This window comes from Oncorhynchus tshawytscha, unplaced genomic scaffold (genome assembly GCF_018296145.1).
Source record: "Oncorhynchus tshawytscha isolate Ot180627B unplaced genomic scaffold, Otsh_v2.0 Un_contig_4324_pilon_pilon, whole genome shotgun sequence".
Lineage (NCBI taxonomy): Eukaryota > Metazoa > Chordata > Actinopteri > Salmoniformes > Salmonidae > Oncorhynchus > Oncorhynchus tshawytscha.
The window spans coordinates 410385-428166 of record NW_024609799.1 but is presented as its reverse complement, the minus strand read 5'-3'; the positions used below and the strand labels follow the sequence as shown (position 1 = coordinate 428166).

Genomic DNA, 17782 nt, shown 5'->3' with positions numbered 1-17782 from the left:
TTATATTTTTGTTCAGTTTTCATTAAACCAACCTGACAAGTACATTTTTTATTTAAAAAAACATTTATTAAAAAACACTTCTAAATAATTTAGAACAAAAACAGTAGGAAAGATGAACACTCAGAACAGACCTTCAAATATAGACTTGGGTTTTCTGGGCTTTGGTTGCATTGCCATCCCAATACCGTACCACAAATTGGTATAGGAAATATAAATAGTATAAAATGTGTAAAACTAACATATGACAAACAGTGTGTCCAAAAACAAGTCCTGAGGTCTTGTGGTAAGAATAGATTGTCACATACAGCATGTAGTAGCTAAGATGCATTTGAATGCAGTGAGTTGTGACTTTGTAGAATACAATCCAGTTAAAATACAATACTTTCCAGATGTCCACTGGTTAGCAAGAAACACTATGGAAGCGTCCCAAATGGCAACCCTTTATAGTGCACTACTTTTGACCAGGGCCCATAGGGGCCTATTGTTTTAGGGTTAAGTGAGATGGATTGTGTGTGTATATCTTTTTAGGTATCAACAGTATTCATTACCTGGGTCAAGGGAGGGACTACCTGAACTTGTCCAATAAGAAACGCTTGTTGTCGTTTTCCAAAACATTTTCACTAATGAATATGACCCTGAACTTGTCCAATAAGAAACACTCGTTTTTGTTCTCCTGTGCAAAATGTTTTGCTACACAGTGCCAAAATGAACACGACCCAGTTCCGGTCCAGTCTAGCCTGATAAGTAGACCATCTTCACCGAGATCTGCGGGACTGGGTGGTCTTGGGGACCCTTTGAGGGTTGGGTCGAAAAGACCCACGCATCCGTTTCACGACGTTCCCCTCTGCCCCAGCCAGAGGGCCCTTCTGGCCAGCTACAACCCCAGCTCCAGTCCCCTCTGCCCCAGCCAGAGGGCCCTTCTGACCAGCTACAACCCCAGCTCCAGTCCCCTCTGCCCCAGCCAGAGGGCCCTTCTGGCCAGCTACAACCCCAGCTCCAGTCCCCTCTGCCCCAGCCAGAGGGCCCTTCTGGCCAGCTACAACCCCAGCTCCAGTCCCCCTCTGCCTCTCTGCCGTTTTCCTCCTGATGGGAGAAGAGAGGGGAACAATAGGTTGATTAGTGAGACAGTAGGACTCTTTTACTAGTATCATAATATCACTATGGTGGGCAGTAGTCACTGCCTGGGCTGTATTAGCTTGGTAGAAGTATGGCTCTTCTATAACCAAACATGTTATTAACACAACCCTAACCTTGTGCAGATAACCCTGAACATACAAGTCATACACTTGTTTTGCTCTGACAATGCCTGTTTTATATACAATAACTATCTAGTCTAGTGACACATTTTCTATTACAGGACTCACATCATGACTCCTCTCTTCCTCTCCAGGGCTTTCTGTGTAGCAGCTGACAGAGAACTCTTCCTCCTGGTCGACCCCGTTTCCCCAGTCTGTGGACCCACACACGCACGCACACACACAAACACTCCTTAAATTTGTGTATGCTGATGTATTTGTTCTACATTCAATCCTAATCTTTCTATCCAGACCCCAAAGCATCTCATGTTGGAGGCTTTATTGTGCACTAGGAAGTCACTAATTGTGTCCCAAAATATCTCAAATGTCATCATGATACCTAAATGCTATTTGTCGGGTTTAGAGGGCGATTGTAGTGTTAACGTAGAGATAGTTGGGCATTTCGGCTGTGAGGCCCTTTGTCTACTTCCCCAGTCTGATGAGGTCATGTCTCCGTGTGCAGTTTGAAAGATGTTGCTCACTAATGCTAGAGCAATTTCTAACTAGCGTTAGCATAACGACTGGAGGTCTATGGTATCTGCTAGCAAAACCACCTCTAACTTCCTTCCTAATGGACAGAGACATAAAAATGGTATCCACAAGTTCACTTGCATAAAAAAACAGTGTATTTTGCACATTCATCTTCTGCACATCTACCACTCCAGTGTTTAATTGCTATATTGTAATTACTTCGCCACCGTGGCCTACTTATTGCCTTAACTCCCTTATCTCACCTCATTTGCACTCACTGTATATAGACTTTTTCTATTGTGTTATTGACTGTACGCTTGTTTACTCCATGTGTAACTCTGTTGTTGTTTGTGTCGCACTGCTTTGCTTTATCTTGGCCAGGTCGCAGTTGTAAATGAGAACTTGTTCTCAACTGGCCACCTGGTGAAATAAAGGCATTTTTTAAATAAAAAACGTCTTGATGCTCTGATGCAAGGTTTAACTGCCAAAACGCGTCAGCCTGATGGACAAAAATAAAAACTATTTTACATTTTGGAGTGTCGCCGTCTCCCAATGTTCTTGAAATGTTTGTCTGCCCCCCCCCCATGGTTACCTTGTGTTTCATCTCTCTGTCCCCCCCCGTGGTTACCTTGTGTTTCATCTCTCTGTCCCCCCCTGGTTACCTTGTGTTTCATCTCTCTGTTCCCCCCCCGGTTACCTTGCTTTTCATCTCCCTGCCCCCCCCCCGTGGTTACCTTGTGTTTCATCTCTCTGTTCCCCCTGGTTACCTTGCTTTTCATCTCCCTGTCCCCCCGGTTACCTTGCTTTTCATCTCCCTGTCCCCCCCGGTTACCTTGCGTTTCATCTCCCTGCCCCCCCCGTGGTTACCTTGCGTTTCATCTCCCTGCCCCTCCCCCCGGTTACCTTGCGTTTCATCTCCCTGTCCCCCCTGGTTACCTTGCGTTTCATCTCCCTGTTCCCCCCTTGTGGTTACCTTGCGTTTCATCTCCCTGCCCCCCTGTCTGGTTACCTTGTGTTTCATCTCCCTGTCCCCCCCCCCCCCGTGGTTACCTTGTGTTTCATCTCCCTGTCCCCCCCTTGTCTTTCATCTCCCTGTGGTTACCTTGTGTTTCATCTCCCTGCCCCCCATGGTTACCTTGTGTTTCATCTCCCTGTCCCTGTCCCCCCCCGTGGTTACCTTGTGTTTCATCTCCCTGTCCCCCCCCATGGTTACCTTGCTTTTCATCTCCCTGCCCCCCCGTGGTTACCTTGTGTTTCATCTCCCTGCCCCCCCCGTGGTTACCTTGCGTTTCATCTCCCTGCCCCTCCCCCCGGTTACCTTGTGTTTCATCTCCCTGCCCCCCCGTGGTTACCTTGTGTTTCATCTCCCTGCCCCCCCGTGGTTACCTTGCGTTTCATCTCCCTGCCCCCCCCCCGGTTACCTTGTGTTTCATCTCCCTGTCCCCCCCCTGGTTACCTTGCGTTTCATCTCCCTGTCCCCCCCCGTGGTTACCTTGCGTTTCATCTCCCTGTTCCCCCCCCGTGGTTACCTTGTGTTTCATCTCCCTGCCCCCCCGTGGTTACCTTGCGTTTCATCTCCCTGCCCCCCGTGGTTACCTTGTGTTTCATCTCCCTGCCCCCCGTCCCATCTCCCCCCCCCCGTGGTTACCTTGTGTTTCATCTCCCTGTCCCCCCCCCCCCCTGGGTTACCTTGTGTTTCATCTCCCTGTCCCCCCCCGTGTCCCCCCCTGTCCCCCCGTGGTTACCTTGCGTTTCATCTCCCTGTCCCCCCCCTGGTTACCTTGTGTTTCATCTCCCTGCCCCCCCCCGTGGTTACCTTGTGTTTCATCTCCTGTCCCCCCCGTGGTTACCTTGCGTTTCATCTCCCTGCCCCCCCCGTGGTTACCTTGTGTTTCATCTCCCTGCCCCCCCCGTGGTTACCTTGCGTTTCATCTCCCTGCCCCCCCCCCCCTGCCCCCCCTGTGGTTACCTTGTGTTTCATCTCCCTGCCCCCCCCCCGTGGTTACCTTGTGTTTCATCTCCCTGCCCCCCCCCCCTGTGGTTACCTTGTGTTTCATCTCCCTGCCCCCCCCCGTGGTTACCTTGTGTTTCATCTCCCTGTCCCCCCCCCGTGGTTACCTTGCGTTTCATCTCCCTGCCCCCCCCCTGGTTACCTTGTGTTTCATCTCCCTGTCCCTGTCCCCCCCCCCCTGGGTTACCTTGTGTTTCATCTCCCTGTCCCCCCCCGTGGTTACCTTGCGTTTCATCTCCCTGCCCCCCCCCCGTGGTTACCTTGCGTTTCATCTCCCTGCCCCCCCCCCGGTTACCTTGCGTTTCATCTCCCTGTCCCCCCCCTGGTTACCTTGCGTTTCATCTCCCTGTCCCCCCCATTTACCTTGCGTTTCATCTCCCTGCCCCCCCCCCCGTGGTTACCTTGCGTTTCATCTCCCTGCCCCCCCCCCCCCGGTTACCTTGTGTTTCATCTCCCTGTCCCCCCCCCGTGGTTACCTTGCGTTTCATCTCCCTGTCCCCCCCAGTGGTTACCTTGTGTTTCATCTCCCTGCCCCCTGTGGTTACCTTGTGTTTCATCTCCCTGCCCCCCTGTGGTTACCTTGTGTTTCATCTCCCTGTCCCCCCCCACCTTGTGTTTCATCTCCCTGCCCCCCCGTGGTTACCTTGTGTTTCATCTCCCTGCCCCCCCACCCTGGTTACCTTGTGTTTCATCTCCCTGTCCCCCCCCCCCCGTGGTTACCTTGTGTTTCATCTCCCTGTCCCCCCCCCCCCGTGGTTACCTTGTGTTTCATCTCCCTGCCCCCCCGTGGTTACCTTGTGTTTCATCTCTCTGTCCCCCCGTGGTTACCTTGTGTTTCATCTCCTGTCCCCCCCGTGGTTACCTTGTGTTTCATCTCTCTGTTCCCCCCCCTGGTTACCTTGTGTTTCATCTCCCTGGTTACCTTGTGTTTCATCCCCCCCCCGTGGTTACCTTGTGTTTCATCTCCCTGCCCCCCGTGGTTACCTTGTGTTTCATCTCCCTGCCCCCCCCGTGGTTACCTTGTGTTTCATCTCCCTGCCCCCAGCTGGTTACCTTGTGTTTCATCTCCCTGTCCCCCATCTCCCTGCCCCCCGTGGTTACCTTGTTTCATCTCCCTGACCCCCCCCTGTGGTTACCTTGCGTTTCATCTCCCTGCCCCCCCCCCGTGGTTACCTTGTGTTTCATCTCCCTGCCCCCCAGCTGTCTGTGGTTACCTTGTGTTTCATCTCCCTGCCCCCCCCCCCGTGGTTACCTTGTGTTTCATCTCCCTGCCCCCTGGTTACCTTGTGTTTCATCTCCCTTCCCCCCCCGATGGTTACCTTGTGTTTCATCTCCCTGCCCCCCCGTGTTACCTTGTGTTTCATCTCTCTGTCCCCCCCGTGGTTACCTTGTGTTTCATCTCCTGTCCCCCCCAGGTTACCTTGTGTTTCATCTCCCTGTTCCCCCCCCGGTTACCTTGCTTTTCATCTCCCTGTCCCCCCCGGTTACCTTGCGTTTCATCTGTGTCCCCCCGTGGTTACCTTGCGTTTCATCTCCCTGCCCCTCCCCCCGGTTACCTTGCATCTCCCTGTTTCATCTCCCTGTCCCCCCCCTGATGGTTACCTTGTGTTTCATCTCCTGTTCCCCCCCCCGTGGTTACCTTGTGTTTCATCTCCCTGCCCCCCCCGTGGTTACCTTGCGTTTCATCTCCCTGCCCCCCCGTGGTTACCTTGTGTTTCATCTCCTGTCCCCCCCCCGTGGTTACCTTGCGTTTCATCTCCCTGCCCCCCCCATGGTTACCTTGTGTTTCATCTCCCTGCCCCCCCGTGGTTACCTTGTGTTTCATCTCCCTGCCCCCCCCCGTGGTTACCTTGTGTTTCATCTCTCTGTCCCCCCGTGGTTACCTTGTGTTTCATCTCCCTGCCCCCCCCCCTGTGGTTACCTTGTGTTTCATCTCCCTGCCCCCCCTGTGGTTACCTTGTGTTTCATCTCCCTGCCCCCCTGTGGTTACCTTGTGTTTCATCTCCCTGTCCCCCTGTGGTTACCTTGTGTTTCATCTCCCTGTCCCCCCCGTGGTTACCTTGCGTTTCATCTCCCTGCCCCCCAGCTGTCTGCCCTGGTTACCTTGTGTTTCATCTCCCCCCCGTGTCCCCCCCCCCCCCGTGGTTACCTTGTGTTTCATCTCCCTGTCCCCCCCCCCCCCCGTGGTTACCTTGTGCCCCCCCCGTGGTTACCTTGTGTTTCATCTCTCTGTCCCCCCCCCCGTGGTTACCTTGTGTTTCATCTCTCTGTCCCCCCCCTTACCTTGTGTTTCATCTCTCTGTTCCCCCCCTGGTTACCTTGCTTTTCATCTCCCTGTCCCCCCGAGGGACCTTGTGTTTCATCTCCCTGCCCCCCCCGGTTACCTTGCGTTTCATCTCCCTGCCCCTCCCCCCCCTGGTTACCTTGCGTTTCATCTCCCTGTCCCCCTGGTTACCTTGCGTTTCATCTCCCTGTTCCCCCCCCCATGGTTACCTTGTGTTTCATCTCCTCCCCCGTGGTTACCTTGTGTCTTCATCTCCCTGCCCCCCCGTGGTTACCTTGTGTTTCATCTCCCTGCCCCCCCCCGTGGTTACCTTGTGTTTCATCTCCCTGACCCCCCCTGTGGTTACCTTGTGTTTCATCTCCCTGCCCCCCCTGGTTACCTTGTGTTTCATCTCCCTGTTCCCCCCCCTGTGGTTACCTTGTGTTTCATCTCCCTGTCCCTGTCCCCCTGCCCCCCTGTGGTTACCTTGCGTTTCATCTCCCTGCCCCCCCCGTGGTTACCTTGTGTTTCATCTCCCTGCCCCCCCCTGTGGTTACCTTGTGTTTCATCTCCCTGCCCCCCCCGAGTGGTTACCTTGTGTTTCATCTCCCTGTCCCCCCGTGGTTACCTTGCGTTTCATCTCCCTGTCCCCCCTGTGGTGGTTACCTTGTGTTTCATCTCCCTGTCCCCCCAGCCTGTGGTTACCTTGTGTTTCATCTCCCTGTCCCCCCCGTGGTTACCTTGTGTTTCATCTCCCTGTTCCCCCGGGTTACCCCTCCCTGCCCCCATGGTTACCTTGCGTTTCATCTCCCTGTCCCCCCCCCCGATGGTTACCTTGTGTTTCATCTCCCTGTCCCCCCTCCCTGCCCCCGTGGTTACCTTGCGTTTCATCTCCCTGTCCCTGTCCAGCTGTCTGCCCCCCTGATGGTTACCTTGTGTTTCATCTCCCTGCCCCCCCCAGTGGTTACCTTGTGTTTCATCTCCCTGCCCCTCTCAGCCTTTCATCTCCCTGCCCCCCCCGTGGTTACCTTGTGTTTCATCTCCCTGCCCCCCCCCTGTGGTTACCTTGTGTTTCATCTCCCTGCCCCCCTGGTTACCTTGTGTTTCATCTCCCTGCCCCCCCCAGTGGTTACCTTGTGTTTCATCTCCCCCCCCCCATGGTTACCTTGTGTTTCATCTCCCTGTCCCCCCGTGGTTACCTTGTGTTTCATCTCCCTGTCCCCCCCCCCCCCGTGGTTACCTTGTGTTTCATCTCCCTGTCCCTGTCCAGCTGTCTGCCCCCCTGATGGTTACCTTGTGTTTCATCTCCCTGCCCCCCTGGTCTTGTGTTTCAGTGTGTCCCCCCGTGGTTACCTTGTGTTTCATCTCTCTGTCCCTGGCCAGCTGTCTGTCCCAGCTGATGATCTGCATCCTGTCTCCTGCTGACAGACAGAAGATGTCCTGGACCTCATAACGCGCCGGCGGAGCTGGAACAAAACACCACTCCTGAGAATTAGTCTTCTGTGTGTGTAGAGACGGTGTTGTGCACGCCAGTGTGTGTGTGTGTGTAGAGACGGTGTTGTGCACGCCAGAGTGTGTGTGTGTAGAGACGGTGTTGTGCACGCCAGAGTGTGTGTGTGTGTGTGAGACGGTGTTGTGCACGCCAGAGTGTGTGTGTGTGTGTGTGTGTGTGAGACGGTGTTGTGCACGCCAGAGTGTGTGTGTGTGTGTGTGTAGAGACAGTGTTGTGCGCGCCAGTGTGTGTGTGTGTGAGAGACTGTTGTGCAGCCAGTGTGTGTGTGTGTGTGTGAGACTGGTGTTGTGCGTGCCAGTGTGAGTGTGTGTGTAGACTGTGTTGTGCACGCCAGTGTGTGTGTGTGTAGAGACGGTGTTGTGCACGCCAGAGTGTGTGTGGGTGTAGAGACGGTGTTGTGCACGCCAGAGTGTGTGTGTGTGTGTAGAGACTGTGTTGTGCGCACCAGTGTGTGTGTAGAGACTGTTGTGCACGCCAGTGTGTGTGTAGAGACTGTTGTGCGCGCCAGTGTGTGTTAGTTACCTGCAGTGTGACTCTCTCCTGCAGCACCAGGTCTTGCCTGCTGTCTCTCCCAGGGCTCTGGGGCTGGAAGGACTGTAGGAACTGCTGCGTGTCCTGAGGGAGGGACACACACAGTCATACACAAAATAAATGATTAAACACACATCCGTAAATCACATCTTTGATAAATCCCATGATGGGCTGTGTGTGTCACCTTGATGGTACATAGCAGCTGTCCCACTCTCTCTGTGTGTAGGAGCCTCCTGGTTAGGTATCCCTTCACTGCTGCTGCCACCAGGGGACCATAACACACAGACAGACACCTGGGAGACTGAAGAGAGGAGGGGGGGGGGGGAGAGAGGTGGGGAGAGAGGGAGGGAGAGAGGTGGGGGGGGGGAGGGGTTGGGGAGAGAGAGAGAGAGAAGGGGTGGGGAGAGAAGAGGGTGTGGGGAGAGGGAAGGGACGAGACGAGGGGGGTGGGGAGAGAGGAGGGGACGAGACGAGAGGAGAAATAACAATTCTGTCAATGACAACCAATTAATTTCCCACCCAGATTCTCAAGGTCCTTTCAACTGGTGGCCAACTGTAGCTGTAGACACACAGACACACACATACGAACACACACATACACACACCCTGACTTGAATCATCCTACAACTAACTGTTGTGCTTCTCACTTGTTGATTATAAACTGAAGATCCAAATATACAAAGTCAGTCAGGTGTGAATTGAATTTACCCGTGAGGGGGAGTCTGGGTCTGAAAGGAGGGATCCTGCTGAGGGGGAGAATAGAGGGATGGAGAGGGGGATGGAAGAGAGGGGGAGGAGGGAGGTTGTGTTGTCCCCTAGACATGCGCTGGATGTGGGGCAGGAGGACACAGGGAAGGACAAACTCTGGAGTAGCTGGTAACGTGGTAATCTAACAGACGGGAGAGAGGAATGAGAGGCCAGAATCTAACAGAGAGGGAGAGAGAGAATGAGAGAGAGAAAGAGGGAGAGAGAAAGAGAGAGAGGAATGAGAGAGAGAGGCAAGAGAGAGAGGAAAGAGAAGGAAAGAGAGAGAAGAATGAGAGAATGAGAGAGAGAAAGAGAGAGAGGAATGAGAGAGAGAGAGGAATGAGAGAGAGAGAGGAGAGAGAGAAAGAGAGAGAGGAATGAGAGAAAGAGAGAGAGGAATGAGAGAAAGAGAGAGAGGAATGAGAGAGAGAAAGAGAGAGAGGAATGAGAGAGAGAAAGAGAGAGAGGACCATTAGCGCTCAGAGCGACTATCTGGCACTTAACCAGCACCCCTCATGAATTAAACTAATGATCGTCTCCTTTTCGGTGTCATATCCCCCCTCTGCCTCCTTCCTTCCATCCCAGCTACCCTACATCCCTGTCTCCCTCCATCTCTCTATCCACGGCCCAGCTACCCTACATCCCTGTCTCCCTCCATCTCTCTATCCACGGCCCAGCTACCCTACATCCCTGTCTCCCTCCATCTCTCTATCCACGGCCCAGCTACCCTACATCCCTGTCTCCCTCCATCTCTCTATCCACGGCCCAGCTACCCTACATCCCTGTCTCCCTCCATCTCTATCCACGGCCCAGCTACCCTACATCCCTGTCTCCCTCCATCTCTCTATCCACGGCCCAGCTACCCTACATCCCTGTCTCCCTCCATCTCTCTATCCACGGCCCAGCTACCCTACATCCCTGTCTCCCTCCATCTCTCTATCCACGGCCCAGCTACCCTACATCCCTGTCTCCCTCCATCTCTCTATCCACGGCCCAGCTACCCTACATCCCTGTCCCTCCATCTCTCTATCCACGGCCCAGCTACCCCCTCCATCTCTCTATCCACGGCCCAGCTACCCTACATCCCTGTCTCCCTCCATCTCTCTATCCACGGCCCAGCTACCCTACATCCCTGTCTCCCTCCATCTCTCTATCCACGGCCCAGCTACCCTACATCCCTGTCTCCCTCCATCTCTCAATCCACGGCCCAGCTAACCTCCTGTTACAGGCAACACATCATCTATGATGGAGGGAGGGGAGGAGACAGGTTTTATCATTAAACAGCTTTATGTTAATGATGTTGTTAGAGCTACACAGACACACACAGACGGAAGGTAACCTGCCTAAATGATTTTCACATCGGTAGCCATGAAGTGCTTTGAAAGGCTGGTCATGGCTCACATCAACAGCATCTTCCCGGACACCCTGGACCCACTCCAATTTACATACCGCCCCAACAGATCCACAGATGAGGCAATCTCAATCACACTCCACACTGCCCTTCCCACCTGGACAAAAGGAACACCTATGTGAGAATGCTGTTCATTGACTACAGCTCAGCGTTCAACACCATAATGCCCTCAAAGCTCATCACTAAGCTAAGGACCCTGGGACTAAACACCTCCCTCTGCAACTGGATCCTGGACTTCCTGACAGGCCGCCCCCAAGGTGGTGAGGGTAGGTAAGCAGCACATCTGCCACACTGATCCTCAACACGGGGGCCCCTCATGGGTGTTTGCATTGTCCCCTCCTGTACTCCCTGTTCACCCACAACTGCGTGGCCAGGTACGACTCCAACACCATCATTAAGTTTGCTGACGACAACAGTGGAAGTGCCAGGACAACAACTTCTCCCTCAATGTGAGCAAGACAAAGGAGCTGATCGTGGACTACAGGAAAAGGTGGGCCGAACAGGCCCCCACTAACATCAACGGGGCTGTAGTGGAGCGGGTTGAGAGCTTCAAGTTCATTGGTTTCCACATCACCAACTATCATGTTCCAAACACACCAAGACAGTTGTGAGGAGGGCAGGACAACACCTTTTCCCCCTCCGGAGACTGAAAAGACTTGCCATGGGGCCCCAGATCCTCAAAACGTTCTACAGTTACACCATCCTGACTGGTTGCATCACCGCCTGGTATGGCAACTGCTCGGCATCTGAACGTAAGGCATTACAGAGGGTAGTGCGTACGACCCAGTACATTTTTGGGGCCAAGCTTCCTGCCATCCAGGACCTATATAGTAGGCGGTGTCAGAGGAAAGCCCAAAAAATGGTCAAAGACTCCAGTCACCCAGGTCATAGACTGTTCTCTCTGCTACCTCACGACAAGCAGTACTGGAGAGCAAAGTCTCGATTCAAAAGGCTCCTTAACAGATTCTACCCCCAATCCACCTGTTTTTACACTGCTGCTACTCACTGCTCTTTATCTATGCAGAGCAACTTTATCCCACCTATATGTACAGATGACCTTGACTAACCTGCACACGGTACCATCTGTATATAGCCTCGTTATTGTTGTCATTTTCTTGTGTTACGTTGATTTTTTTTTATTTTTAACTTTCGTTTATTCAGTAAATATTTTCTTAACTCTATTTCTTGAACTGCATTGTTGGTTAAGGGCTTGTAAGTAAGCATTTCATGGTAAGGTCTACTACACCTGTTGTATTCGGGGCATAACATTTTATTTGAAATACAAGGAATGGATGCCAGCTAACGTGTTGGTTGTCCTTCAGTTTAACACACACACACACACACACACACACACACACACACACACACACACACACACACACACACACACACACACACACACACACACACACACACACACACACACACACACACACACACACACACACACACACACACACTTCCTCTTAGGGCTCCAATGAAACATTTATAGTAGAATCTCTCCCTGGTCCTTAAAACTGGAGGAGAGTTTCAAGGTCCCCTATAATGGGCATATGTTTGCAGTCTACACAAGCTGTGGAGCCAGCTGAAATCCCTGTCTCTCTTTTGAGGAACATTAAGGTTGATGTAACAGTAAGAATCTGAGAGAGAAGGAGGGAGAGGGAGGAATTGAGAGAGAGAAGGAGGGAGAGAGAGGAATTGATTGAGAGAAACAGGCAGGGAGGGATACCGGTGCCAGCTGGATGGGTTTATAGGTGACCTTGGTTAGACGTCACAGTTATTGGAGTTGCTAGTGTAGTGGTCATATTGCGGCCCAGCGGTCTCTCTCACCTGCAGTAGTTGTTGCTGCTTCATCAATGGTTTAGAGGTCAGGGTTGGGGTCAATTCCCTTTTAATTCTGGACAATTCAGGAAGTACACTGAAATTCCAATTACCAATTCTCTTCAAAGCCTTTCAATGAGGAGATGTGGAATTGGAATTTGGTTTACTTTCTGATTTGACTGGAATTGAAATTGTATTGAGCCCAAACCTGTAAGAGGTTGTATTGTAGTTAGTATTGTAGCTATAGTAGTAATACTGTGGTCATATTGAGGTGGTGGTCAGCGGTCTCTCTCACCTGCAGTAGTTGTTGCTGCTGTCTCCTCTGCTCCTCCTTCAGGGCTCTGACCTGGCCTGCATGGGTCAGCTGGAGCTGCTTCAGCTGCTGGCTCTCCTGACTGTGTGACAGCACCGCAGCTAGGAGAGACGGGTAACAGTCAGACAGGAAGGGCTAGCTAGGAGTCTGATGTGCTTTACAGACTCTTATTCAGGGATATTATGGATTGACAAATGTTTGTTCTGCACTTGTTGCCTTTATAATGAATTAATAAACAGCATAAAACGCTTATTTGAGTTTGGAGCCACTGAATGTTTTTAATGGATTGAGAAAACATTGAATGAAGTTTGAGATGACCATCCATTACTATGTGTATGTTTGTCTCTCTACCTCCGTACCTCAGACAGGAAGACGTCCCAATCTAAACCCACTGTGGTCCTTGGCTGGCCTTACCTTCAGGAGTACTGGAGGGAGGCCTGTCCATCACCCCTCTTCGTCCTCCTCCCCTGTTCCCCTCTGTCGTGTGCATGACCAGTCTACGTTTGGCCCTTGACGCCCCTCCCTGACCACCACCTCCGTTCTCAGGGGTCAGCTGCTTCCCCGCGGGGTAATGACCTTTCAACGACCCCTCTGACCCTGACCCTCCCTGGAGCCAGAGCCCTGAGGGCGTGTCCACGTCATACGATTGGTTGATGGATTGGAAGTGGGCGGGGTCCTCCGGATAACTCTTCCACTCCATTGGCTGGTGCTGGTTGTTACTGGCGTCTGAGAGGACGGAGAAAGGTGTTTTGTGTGATGCTGGAATCTTGACGTCATTCCGAACCTTGATGACTTCCGACGGAACCTTGATGACTTCCGACGGAACCTTGATGACATCATATGGAACCTTCCGGAACACGTCAGAAACTCTCCTCTTCTGAGTGAGGGAGGTGACGAGGCGCGCTGCAAGAGGCTGCTGCTGGCGACCATCTTGTTTTTTGTAACCTGTTGTAACAGTGATCTCCACCTCCTTGACCAATGGAGGTACGCTGTCACACCCCTGGACTCTACAGGGGACCACCGTCATCTTACCAGCTGACCTCTGACCTCCATCCCCTCTTCCTTTCTCACTGTCAGTAAGGTTACTCTCTGCCTGACTCTCAGGTGTATGGTAGTCCATGTATTTATGTGGCAACTCCATGGTAAGGTTACTACTATTATCAGTGTGGCTGTTGTTGTGTGTCTGGTGGCTCTCTGGTGTCTCTGTTAGTGTGGACTCCAGGTCTGAGATCAGTATTTTGAGGCTGGACAGGTTGAGCTCCAGCTGAGCTATCTGTTCTGCCTGGTCTGAGCTCCGACGCATAGGTGTTGTACCATCCCCAGCCACTAGGGGAGTTGTAGGAGCAGTAAAGCCTTGTGATATACCATCCCCAGCCACTAGGGGCACTCTATGCAGATGCCTTTGGTCCCAAGCAACATTTTCCTGCCCAGTCACCGACCCTACCTCGTTGTCTACATTCAAAGGTGTGTTTACCAGGATTTGCCTCTTGGGGGTGCCACGCCCTCCTCCCCCACTGTCTCCTTTACTCTTACAGCGGATAGGGCTCATACTAAACTGGGGGGTAGGGACGGTCTGGAACCTACTACCTCCCAGAGAGGAAGGCCTCGGCAGGCTAGTGCTCTTCTCCCTGACTAGGTAGAATGATTTCTGGGTTATGGAGGCATCGGCTGAGATAGGATGTGGAAGGTTCTCCATTAGCATTGACGGTGCTGCTGTGATGTCTGGTGAGAGGTGTAGCTGGATGTCTTCGACTGCCGAGCCCGCATCAATGTCCACTCCTGGAGGAGATTGGGTGTCTCCTTCTAGACCAACCAAATGTGAAGGGCCATTTCCAGCCTCCAATTCCTTCAATATTCCTTCACGACATCCTTTTTCGAGTCCCATTCTTTCCACAATGCTAGACCTCGCCTTCTCCTCCTCACGTTGAACCCACGCTTCCTTAGGGAATATCTCTAGTGGTGGCGACCCAGAAAACTGGACTCCCATCCCCAGATGATCCTTTCTCCAATCCCTGTCCCGGGTTTTCCTTCCCTCTGCCACCACTCTCCCTGACTGCAGGAACTCCTCATTCTCCTTGTCTGAGAAACTCATCTCCTCCTCCATCTTCTGGTGTGTCGAGGCCTCCTGGGTCCTAAAATAAAATAACATTTCAAATCACAACAAACTTTTCAGTAAAAACATTCAAATTAAGGAGATAAAAAAACAAACAGACCACAAAAAATGAGATGAAAACAAACAAAAATATGTCTAAAATAACAGTAAAACCACTGACTAAAAGCCTAGCTAAAAGATGGGTTTTCAAACCTCTAATATGTCTGCCCCTCTTGCCTGAACACAACAAACAGAAGTCAATAAAAGAGATGAATAAAATAACATCCAACACTCACCCGGTAGGACAAGTAGAGGCCTTGGTCTGGTTCTTCAGCTGACGTTGGCGTCTCCGGTGCTCCTGGGACTTCTTCAGCAGGGTCTGGAGGCTGAGGCGGTACGGCCCTGCCACTGGTTCCGGGTCCAAGTCTACATCTCCAGCCTGGCTCTTTGGTTCTGATCCTGGCTGGTTCCTGCCTGGTTTGGGGCGTTCCAAAGCGGCCTGGGATTTCTTTAGAAGAGTCTGGAGGCTGAGCCGGTATGGTCCCTCCGGTCGGTCCAGGTCTAAGTCTGACGCCTGGTTCTGATCTGGTTTGCAGAGGTCCGGTGTCGAAGCCTCAGCCTGAGGACATGTCACTACAATCTTGGGTTCAGGACGGTCTGATAGTGATGATGAGGCTTGATGCTGAGGGAAAGTCACAATATTAGCAGTGCTACACTTCTTTCCTGGGTGACTTGCTCTGCGGTCTTCTACAGGAGGTGTGATATCGCTGCTCTGTAGAGGCCACGTCACCAACGCTTCCTCTAAATAGTCTGGTATGACGTCATTACACCAGGACGACGTCACGCTCGCCTCATCTGCGGGGCGACCGGTTATGAGGTCATCGTCACACGGTGACGACCCCTCCTCCAGATCTTCAGCATCAATGGGAGGATGGCTGATGATATTACATGCCTTGGTTGTGTTTGTATCAGAGGTGCTGTGTAGGAGATACCCCCCCGTTCCAACTGGTGTCCCCTCCTCGGGCCCTGACAAAATGCTCTCCCCAGCCTCAGTCCGACTCAGGACCCAGGTGGCCTCCGCGTTTTCACACGTCGCGTACCCAGAAGACTGGTGGCTTATGTCAGCTAGAGGATCCACCGTTGCTTCTCCTGAACCCAGGTCCTCCTCCAGAACACATTCAGCATTGGTGGTCTTATCCTGGTCATACAAGAGTCTCTCCCTGGTCCGGGTCTCTGTTTGTGGAGCAACCTGGTTGGTGTGTGTGGTTGTCTCTCTAGCTAGAGAAGGTGTCATGGGGTCACAGACCAGCTTATCTAGGAAGGTCTCCCTCACAGTGGTGGTGTTATGGAGAGTTGTAAGGTGATTTGTTGTGAAGGCGCCGTAGGCCGTCGATGTCATGGGAGGACCTCGGACAAGGATGCCTGCTTTCCCATCATGCATGACGGTTAAGGTTGGTGGGGAGGACGACCCCGGCAAGCTGTCCTTGGTCTCAGTGACATAATCATTCTGCGACGCTAGAACCTGTCGGACATTGCTGTGGTGTAGGTTGGTGGTTTTGGCTGCCGTTAGTCCTGGTTCACCCTGAAAGAACTCCTCCAGTGTTGGTGCTTGCCTCAGCTAGAATACCAGACAGAAAACAAATATTAAAAAACATGACCAGGAACAACAGGAAAAGAATGAAAACAATCATAACTTTGTTATGACATAAATACATACTTTTCCCCTTATAGGCTAGGCAATACATTAAGTTAGCTGAAGTAGCAGGACTGTACAATTAAATTATATGGGACCGTTTCCCAGCCTCGGCATACACCAAAAAAATATTTAATTAGGGATTCTCCAATAATGTTAATCAATGTCTGGGAAACCAGCCTTATTTGAGTTCAAATCCATGTGGATTTACCTGAACACTGTGTAGAATGTTCTGAACGTAGGACATCCTCGTCTCAGAGGGCTGAGTCTTCCTCCTATCCATCGTCCTCTTGGCTGCCTCTCTGTGTCTCTGCATCTCTTCTCTTTGCACTCCTGTGAGCTGGGAGTGGCAACACAGTCAGACTTTGTCTATGTGCCCCTATTCCCTTTACAGTACACCAGTTTTGACCAGGGCCCATAGGGCTTATATTGGAAATAGGGTGCCATTTGGGCCTCAAATATTTGTATTGCCATGAGGCGGGTCTTAATAATGACAGATATCATAATAATGATAGATATCATTAGTAAGGCCCAAAAAAGAAAGTCATATGCGTATACCATATAGTCACAGAAAAGCCCTTGCTAACAACGACTTCAACAGTAGGTTAAAATATAAAGACAATAAATACCTAGCTAGCCTGGGTGCCAGTCGTCTCTGCTCTTTCCAACTCCGTATGGAATTGTCATGCAAAAAGACTGGTTCCCTGGCTAGCATATAACTAGCTCCATCATTCCTCACAGGCAACATACCATGGAACATGTAAGTGGTGATATCCATAGAGTTATACAGCAACACGAGCCTTACCAATGGAGGAAGGATGGGTGAGCCATGGAAACGGATGGCTGATGATCCGTGGCGAGTACATGGTGATTCCAGTGTCCGGCGTTGGTTCTTGTTGTGGTCGTTGCTATCCTTCCTTTTCAGTTCGTAAAGTCGGCGTTGTATGAACTTTTCATAGTCTTCCATTCTGTAACAAAACGAAATGTTTCGTTAATTCGTTTTTATAGCAATGCATTATTTGATGATCACGAAATAACTCGTTTTTTTTTAACTTGTTGTTAGCTAATCTAGCTAGCGGCTAACGTTATCTAGAAAGTTAGCTAACGGTCAACTAATCATTCATCAAAATAGCGCCAACTTTATCAAACAACCCAATGTTAAATTAATAGAATGCAACGTTTACAAACACTCGCCAAAAAATATTGCTTAGCGAATGGCTTTAAAACTATTACATTAAACGAATTTCCAAGAGAGATCATTTGTATGTTTACATTTCACCCGCCTCGTCGAGACAACAAACTGACAGTTTGGAGGAAAGCGTCATGGCGTCTACAAATCCCGTCATGGATCAACACACCAGGTGGATTTGGATTCAAGATTGAACACAAAAATAACTCCAAGTCCGACTTTAAGTACGTCTATAATGTCATGAGTTAACCTATATATTGTGTATATTAGCGATAATTAGTTGTATTATCTTGATATTGCTGTTTTTGAAAGTGCTAGTTGGCAAACATGTGAAATAGCTGAAACCATACTCCGTTTCGTATTTTACAACTCTCCAGGTATTTTGACAGACAGCTAATCTTCGGTCAGTTATTTGCTACTGCCACCTACTGA

The 17782-nt window shown here is 51.2% G+C and overlaps 1 protein-coding gene across 2 annotated transcripts; it reads right to left on the bottom strand.

Annotated features, from left to right (window-relative positions):
• Window positions 1-1040: 1040 nt before the first annotated feature.
• si:ch73-100l22.3 lies at window positions 1041-17524 on the bottom strand. Of its 2 annotated transcripts, none has more exons than XM_042318302.1 (11): window positions 17434-17524; window positions 16967-17129; window positions 16373-16501; window positions 14765-16086; window positions 12791-14508; window positions 12359-12477; window positions 8269-8385; window positions 8076-8168; window positions 7394-7506; window positions 1365-1450; window positions 1041-1083 (listed from the first exon to the last, which is right to left on the bottom strand). In XM_042318302.1, the coding sequence occupies exons 1-9, from the start codon at window positions 17505-17507 to the stop codon at window positions 7402-7404; spliced, it is 3840 nt and encodes a 1279-aa protein (XP_042174236.1). In that variant the 5' UTR covers window positions 17508-17524; the 3' UTR covers window positions 1041-1083; window positions 1365-1450; window positions 7394-7401. The 2 variants fall into 2 exon arrangements, with proteins under 2 accessions (XP_042174236.1, XP_042174237.1); XM_042318303.1 differs by having other exon boundaries at window positions 17395-17484.
• Window positions 17525-17782: the final 258 nt, after the last annotated feature.